General features: G+C 42.6%; 1 protein-coding gene across 1 annotated transcript in view; it reads right to left on the bottom strand.

The window, feature by feature from the left end:
• The window catches only part of TTF2 (transcription termination factor 2), a 43,949-nt gene that overhangs the window by 16,155 nt on the left and 19,056 nt on the right, over positions 1 to 8,738 (bottom strand). The window contains exons 8-12 of the mRNA XM_006161393.3: positions 8,388 to 8,515; positions 6,567 to 6,648; positions 4,353 to 4,472; positions 2,847 to 2,997; positions 780 to 885 (exon numbers count right to left, since the gene is read on the bottom strand). Coding sequence (XP_006161455.1) covers positions 780 to 885; positions 2,847 to 2,997; positions 4,353 to 4,472; positions 6,567 to 6,648; positions 8,388 to 8,515 — 587 coding nt within the window. The remainder of the gene's footprint in view (positions 1 to 779; positions 886 to 2,846; positions 2,998 to 4,352; positions 4,473 to 6,566; positions 6,649 to 8,387; positions 8,516 to 8,738) is intronic.

Raw genomic sequence — 8,738 nt, 5'->3', positions numbered from 1 at the left:
CACGTGCCGGGCGTGAGTTTTAAGCCACCGCGTCCGGGAGGCAAACCGCGGTCGACTACGTGGGAGTCCAGCGACATAGCCATTACGCTAACTGCTGGTTCCCTTGTTTTTTTATTTTTCATGATTATCACTTAGCCTCTGGTCCATCTGTGGCCCTGTTATTTGCAGCTCTTTTTGCTGGGAGATAGCAGACATGAAATGATAGTGTAAGGCCAAAAACATTTTTTTGAGGGGTTTTTGCTGTCTGATGTGTGCTCTGGCTGGAGAGACAGACAGACAGAAAGTGAGAAATCACTCCCACAGTGGGGTAGCTATGCCACAATCCCTTCTCCATTCTCCTCTCAGGATTTTGGGCATGCATGTACAAGCGTCCTGTGTGTTTTAAGCCATGGGTCCAGGACTTGAACCACAGTTGGCCATGTAAGAGTACAGTAATGTAATCATTATGCCATCTGCCGGTCCCAATACCAAAATAGTAGTATAATATTAGTATAATATCATGAACGTATACCCCAAATACTCTAAGCCAAAAAGAGCAACAAGTGAAACTTCCCCATATTTGTGCAAGTATTACCATCATGATTGCAATGTAGTTATCTTTAGTTCTAACAAAAACAACTCAATGCTATGCCATATCAACCTTTCTCATCGAGGGGGCTGTCTGGAATTAGAGATGGGACAGAGGAAAGAACTCCCATTTGTTTCCATAGGTGGAAACTTTCCTGATGCTTTCAACGATGCGTGGTTCCATCTCTACTTTTTCAGCAGTCAAGACTCACCTCCACCCTGAGCTTTGGGCCTGGGGTCTCTCCCTCTTCCTTCTGTGTGGGAATCTCCTTGGCCAGCAGGGTGTAGGTAGTGATCACGACGTCATATGTAGAGAGCCTGCACAGACGTAACACCAACAGTGAATGATTCCTCTGTGCATTCTGACCACCACACAGGCAGAGGTGGTCTCTTTATAAAAGCAGAATTCATTAACGTATGTTCTTCATACACACACACACACACACACACACACACACACACACTTGACTTTGGAGAGGTAAACTTTACCCACTTGGTTCCTAAACTCTTGTCTCTGATGATCTTTACAGTCTACTCCATAGCTAGAGCAGCCCACCCAGTGAGTCAGAAGGAAAATCTCTGACTGGGATCATATTAAGCTTAATATGATCTAGCCAGAGCAGAAAGTAGGCTAGGTTTGGGAATTAACATTTAATAATGATTTGGGATACTAAATTCCTGGGGAAGAAAATCCCTCAAAGCACTGTTCACTTTACATCAACGATGTTTTCTCCCCACCAGTCTATAATGGATTGTGAAAACTTGTTAAACCTAGCTTTGACATTAGGATATAAAAATACATTCTGTAAGCTTTCGGTTAACCTTGGCTATACTATTTACATGTAAATATTCTTAATGAAAGGCACAAATCATTTCACCATAAAAGTTAATATGGGGGGCCAGCAGGTGGTGTGGTGGTGCTCTGGACTCCCACACGGCCAACTGCTATTCGAATCTCAGACCCAGTGGCTAGAAACTCATGCCAGGCACATGTGCATGCATGCCCAAAATCCCAGGAGGAGAATGGAGGCGAAGGGACTGTGGCATGGCCATTGTCCGCCTGGTGGGTGTGATTTCTCACTTTCCCTCTCACTATCTCTCTATGTCTCTCTGGAGAGTGTACATACCCCATGGCAAAAATCTTAAAAAAAAAAAAAAAAAAGTTAATATGAATATACCTCAAAAAGCTCATGGAAATGGAATTAAAATATGGTTTATTCTGGTGCAAAAATATCTTTGAAAGCTATATATATAGTTTTCTCATAATGTACATATTCCATGAATCTCTTGAAGACTTCTTATATTGTGCCCTTGATATAACTTCAATAAATACTTTTGATAAACATGATATGCCTAATTCATAGACAATGATGTCTGTCTACAAATTACCTAACATCATATAAAGAAGTATAAATTGAGGATGATTGCAACCAGCCAGGTCAGTGCAAGTAAGTGCAAGTAGTAAAATCCAATTTATTTCTAAATAAACATCGAGAACAAGGGCAGGCAACTTATAGTACTCTGCCAGGAAAGCCTATGAGCCTGTACTTGCTTCCCTGAGATCTGCTGCCTGCTGAAGTGACCATCAGTCGGGAGAGCTGGAGTTTACAGGACTGAGCGTCATCAAACTGGAAACTTACTCCTGGAAGACTACTGCCCGACTCTTTAGGAGATAAAATAGCCAATACCAGGCTGAGGGGCAGGGCGAGGACACTTAGAAGCAGCAGAAACAACTTTATTCTCATTCTGAAGTATAGGGCAAATATTCACTGCAGATTCTCACATCACAGTTAGAAACAGCACAATTTCTCTAAAACTGAAAGACGAAGTTTAGGACTAAGATTACTATCCTCTTCCTTGACCCCCTTCAGGAATTTATAGTTAAGTCTAATCATCCTAAACCGTAAATCTAAAACTTCTTAGATGGTTCGTGTATGAAAACTAAAGCCATAAAAACATAATCAGCTTATAGCAACTAATCATTAGTACACATCATATCAAGATGCTCTGCAGGACTGGGCTGGTCCCGTTTATCCTGAGAGAAGAACGTGAACCTGGAACAGAACTGCAGCCCCCATATGCTCTTTAGCAGTGGGATGCTACTGCCACCTGGCTGATGACTTAGTCCTCGCAGGCCTCCTCACAGGGCAGCTTTGGTTAGGGACAGGGACATAGCAGAAGAACATTCAATCTCAAGATGTATCTCTTCATAGAGACAAGACTGTCTGGCAATGAGGGTGAAGGTCTGCCTTTGGTTTCTGCAACGTCGCTGCACTTACACTTTCGCACTTTGATTCCGGTTTGGCCCGTGATAGAGATAGACTCTGAGTTTGTTGCTGTTCACATGTTTCTCTACCTCGTTTTTCCAGTGATGGATCAGGGAAGCAGGACAGATAATTAGTGTTCCATGGGAGGTAAAGTCTGAAGAGTCTTAAGACGGGGGGGAAAAAAATCAATACCTGGTTACATTTATCAAACAGCCTTTAATTTCTTAAAGGCATTACCTCTTGCTCTTGACGGACTTTACGCCTTCAATCAATAATGCTAACTGTTGCTCTTATTTCTACACAGGCCTATGGCAGAATAGGAAATGGAAGAGATGGTCTTTGAAATCAATTTAATTATTTATTTTCTCTAAAGTGCCAGAGAGGCTGAAGAGGGGAAGGCAAGTGTGTTAATGGGATGACCTCAGTCTATGAAAGCAATGCACTTTCACTGAGTGGCCAGAGACAGAAGTTAGGTCACTGCCTAACTCTTACAGAGTTGATTCATTACAGGAGAGTATCATTTGGAACTGATTACTGATGGAGTATTTGCACCATTACTCCCACATCTGTGTGTGTGTGTGTGTGTGTGTGAGAGAGAGAGAGTGTGTGTATGCTTTTCCACACAAGAATACAGGATAGAGCTGCCACAGCCTGCCTTAGAGGCCCTAGAGCAGACAACCAGACAATGAGATGGTGATGAGAGAAAAGAGCCGCCTTCGGTTTTCACAATGTCATTATTACTTTTATAATCTATCTAGTCAACTACTGAGAACGACACTCATGTACATGGCAACTTACGTATGCTATTCTAGCTATTACACCTTAAAAACATAGGCTTAGATAAGATAGGAGTTGTCTATAACCTGAAATTTCTGGAATTCCAGAAACATGAAAAACAGATTCCACTACAGTGAACTTATTGAATCTACCCTGTAGCGATCTCCTCGACATTAACAAAAATAATAATTACTATGTTTAAACTCAGCTTTCTCCATAAATTTTTTTCTAATCACAGATCAACCTAATTATATTAAAAGGGAAAAAATGATCACTTATAATGAGCATACTCAACATCAGAAATTAGGGCCAGCAGGTGGCAGGCAGGTTTAAGGTAGCGGGAGCACACATGGCCAATTCCATGATTCCAGTCCTAGACCTGGCAGTAGTGTGTGTGTGCAGGGTGTGTGTGTGTGTGTCTGTGTGTGTGTATACCCAAAATCCCGAGAGGAGAATGGAGGAGAAGGGACTACTGTGTGGCCATCCCCCCTAGGGGGTGACTTCTTTCTTTCACTGTCTCTTTCTCTCTCTCTGGCAAGTGCACACACCCTATAGCAAACTGGGGCGGGGGGTGGGGGGGAGAAAGAAAGAAATTACACCATAGGAAAACTATCTAATACTGGTTTTTTAGTAGATTAATTAAACACAACCAAAGGTATCTTTCTGCATCTTAACCAGCTCCCCTCTTGGCTAGCTCAATCGATACAGGAAACGGCAGGCTATGAAGGCATTTGTGTCTACCATCTTTGGAAAGCCACGTCAAAGCCAGGTTTTTGTCTTTTTCTTTGTTTTCCTCTTGATTCTTCTGGGTTAGGATGAGTGCAATCATTGTCAGGGTTTTTCCTAAGCCCATATCATCCGCTGGAAAATAAAAACAAAATGAAGAGAGTTAATTACTTAGGAAGACTGAAGATAACTTTAAGAGAAGAAACCACTGGCAGACACATTTACCCTTACTCTCCTTGCTGTCAGTGCCATCCAGTGCTATTCTTTGCCTCTCCTAATGGGTCCTTTATCTCCCTTATTAAAATGAGCCCTATGCTATTTATTTTGTGATTCATGCTGTTCATTTTGAGATTTAGGTCAAAGATAGTTACTTACTATGATGCTCATAAAATTTAAAACTTACAATTTGGATTTTATTCTAGTCTGCATGTTATATTGTTACCTACTTAGGTTTGTTGTTGTTGTTTTTAAAGTTTTGCTAGAGGGCACATGAGCTCACCAGAGGGAGACAAAAAGAGGAAAAGTGAGACATCACCCACCAGGGGGAAATGGCCATGCTGCAAGCCCTTCTCCTCCGTTCTCCTCTCCAGATTTTGTGCACACCCATATATGCTCTCTGGGTATTTCTCAAGCTGCCGGGTCTGGGACTCAAACCATGGAGTTGCCATGTGGGATTTGGCTGTCTTAACCTACATGCCATCTCCTGGCCCCTGCCTAGTCTTTTTATGTAACTTCTGAAAACCAAAGTAGTCCAGTAGGTTTATCTCTCTAATTACCTACTTTAACCACATTTCTGGAGTTAAAGAGTTAATTCGAAACAATCTTCCATTCCCTTAACTTATTGATCAAAGAAAGACATGCATGAAAGTTTCTAGGGTGCCACTGTGCCAGTCACTGAGCTTATCTAATTTTCTACTCACGCCCTATGTATTATTACCCTATTTGAACAGATTACCACACTGAGGCTCAGTTATAGGCTACTATATTCATCTAAAAGAATCACTTTGGCATAGCAGAAGCAAAATGACAGAGCGTGGGCTGACTCAGATTTTGGCTTTGCCACTGTGCAGAAAAAGTTAACATAGCAGGCCTATCTGCTATCCTTTGAAAGGCCTGCTTACAAGATGGGTCCTTGGGTGGTGTTTGGGAACTTGAATTTAGGGAGGGGTCTCACTATCTCAGAACTGCTAAGTGTCTCACTGCCTATCCTCTTAGTACACACAGTATGGTCTATGCTGAAGGCCTGCTCTCCCTCTTGGAGTATGGGATTTGGGCACATACCAGGCTGACGCTGCCTATGTGACCAACCCCTGATAGAAACCGTGGGCACTGCAGCTCTAACAGCTTTCCTTGCTGGAAACATCGTACACATGCTGTCACAACTCACTGCAAGAAGTAAGAGCATCCTGTGTGACTTCAACGGGAGAGGACTCCAGAAGCTTGCACCTGGTCTCCCCTGAATTTTGAATTTTGCCCAAGGTAGCTTCTCCATTTTCTGATTTTAATCTGTGTCCTTTAACTGTAATAAATCTTAGCTGTGAGTCCTATTAGCAAATCAGGGATGGTCTCAGGGACATCCAATAAAGTCATATCATACAGCAGATATTGGTTAGGTTTTCTGAAAGCTGAACATCTTGGAAAATTTTAACCCAACAAGTCCCTGGTCAGAGTAGAAAACTTGCTTCTTAGCCTCTCGAGTACGTAGGGCGCTGTTGACATGACCCAGCTCTGTATCAGATGTACTCACCTGAGACTACACTTGCAATGTTAGCAACTTTAGAAAAGACACGCCTTATGAAATTTTTCCTTCAGGATGGAAGCACCTGACTTTGCAGTGGCATTGGTTTCCTCTAATGCTTGGTGGACCAAAGAAGCCATGACGCTTTCTAAATGATACTGTTTGTCATGTGGTATGGCCACCAATCCTGGAAATTTGGCCTCCAGTCTGGCACTCCACAACTCCCAGGGATTCTGAGGCCACCACAGAACAAACTCCTCCTCTACTTAATCAGCCAGAGTCCAGCTCTACTGCGTGCAACCAACACTGCTCATTTATAGCTATGTGCTTTTGAGCAAGTTGCTTACATTTCTATACCTCTGTTTCCTCTTCCATAAATGAAAAATTACCGTATCTGCTCATTGAGAGGATCAACTAAAGCAACAAAATACATTTAGCACAGTGCCTCAGCATTCAGTATGCATTGGCTCTTGTCACAGGACCAAACTTACCCAGAATTCCTCCTTGCGGCTTCTGACTTTCCCGCCACAGTAACCAGGCTAATGCCTGTTTCTGGTGTAGAAGCAATGGGACCTGACAAATGAAAACCAAGTGTCAGAATAAAGTCCTCGTGAGTGGCTAGACCAGACCCTGGCTACACGTGCCCTACACTCCACTCTTACCGTCTCCAAGTGACCCTCCGACATTCTAGTTGTTACCATATAAGCTGCTCATTTCACCAAATTCTTACTCCCACCCTTAGTCCGCCGGAATTTATGTTTTGGTTTATGTCTAACCTTCCACGTTTCTATTAAAAGCCATCCCTCCTCTCATCCCTACCTGAAGTGAGAGTCCTGGTTTTGTCTAGTTAATCAGTCCACGTCAGTTTCTATGGCTTGCATCCAGGACCTCTGACTGGTCACCCTACTTCCACCAGTCATCTGCTGGCTTTTCCTCATCCTCCCTCCAACTTGACCATCCTATGTGCAGTCAACACCCCAGTGTTCTTTGCTAGTCACAAACTTCAATAGCCCTTTAACTAGAGAGTACTGTCTAGCCATCCAGTTTATCTTGTACTCTATGAGAAAATGAATTTTCCTAAAAACGTCCCTGTTCGAAAATCTACATTAATTCTGTAACGTCTTGGAAACTATTGAAAATTAAGTTCCTTCGCCAGTCCTAGACTCCGCAGCAAGGAGTCCTCCTCCTCAGTGACATCACGTGCTACTCCCAGCTCAGGTACTGATGCCATGTGAACATCACTTATTAACACCATTCCCTCTTCCTGAATGTTGGGACCGGTTTGGCATAAACATTTTTTTTGAGTGGGGAAGGCTGTGGATTAGAAATAGATGCAATAACAAACCCACAAAGACACACACGTAGAAAAGCGAAGGTTGGGTGGGCACAACTTCTCCACCAGAACCAGCCTCAGGTTTATTTTTTTAAAGGGCAGAAAATGGGAGAAGGAGAAAATGGGATGTAAACGAAATAGGGAAGAAGGAAGTAGAATGTAAAGAGAATAGGGGAGGAGAAATCGGAATGTAAAGCCAGTTGGTTTTAGATGTAAATTGTTTGAAGATGTTAAGATGACTGGTGTAATATAATTTTTTTGATTTTTTTTTTGGGGGGAGGACAAATGTATGTGACTTCCTTTAGCCCAATACTGGCCAGTATCGGGGAATTGGGTATTAACAACAGGAAGATAACTATTGACAGCAGGGAGATACTGTTTTTGTATGTAGGTGTTTTTTAATAGCCCTGTTAGAGTAGCTTATGGACGTGCATTTTTGCATGTGTCTACCGGCCCCATGTCTTCATCACATGTTTTAGATTGGCTGCTCTCTACACTGAAGAGTTCGTTTCTATCTTCTCTGCTGTCTCTAGGCTTGTAGCTTCTTATAAGGCACAAAGTGGCAGACGATAAATAACTACTGACCTAGGGAGACTTTTCCCTTATTTTAGATCCCCTTTGTGTTTTGTATACAGTCCACAGTATAACACTCATTTTATCTTTGCCTTAAAGTCATTCTCTGATCGGTTAATATATGTTGGTCTGTACTTCCACTCTTTCATTAGGAGCAACTATTCTTTCACATCTTGTGGTACCAGTCAGAAGTCAATAAATAAATCCTTTACTGCTATAGACTTATGTCTTCATGACTTAAGAATAAAGTGTGTTGACGCTGTTCTGTCTGTCACTGCTAAACATAAAAGGAAGCCACGAAAGCATGTATCTGAAAGGTACGCTGCCGGCCAGTTCACCGTGGTCTTTCTTGAGGGGCACCGGGACACGGCCACAGGACACTCTACCCTGAGTCTTCCTGGCTCACCTTCAATCCAGCTGGATCTTCTGCCACAGCTGTTTCACCAGGTCGTGACTCAAGTGATCGATGCAGCTCATCAATGGCTTCACTTGTGATTTTCCACACTGCGTGAAGGCGATCTTGGTTCGTGTGGCCTGCATACAAACAGTGTCACCTAAGATGTCATAAGTCTGATGTCTTGGCTAGAGCTGCAAAAAGGCAATTTATTATTTGCCAGATGATGACTTTGCATTGAGTAAAAATTCTTGCCTCCAGACTTACCTATCCCCATTCTCCTTTAAGAAAAAAAAAAGTTTATTTATTCTGTGAGTGAGAGAGACAAAGAAAAACAGCACTCCCAACAGGGTTCTGATGTTA

Source organism: Tupaia chinensis, unplaced genomic scaffold (genome assembly GCF_000334495.1).
Source record: "Tupaia chinensis unplaced genomic scaffold, TupChi_1.0 Scaffold138517_1, whole genome shotgun sequence".
In the NCBI taxonomy this organism is placed as follows: Eukaryota; Metazoa; Chordata; class Mammalia; order Scandentia; family Tupaiidae; genus Tupaia; species Tupaia belangeri.
Note: the sequence above shows the minus strand (reverse complement) of the source record. Positions and strands in the feature narration are given on the sequence as shown.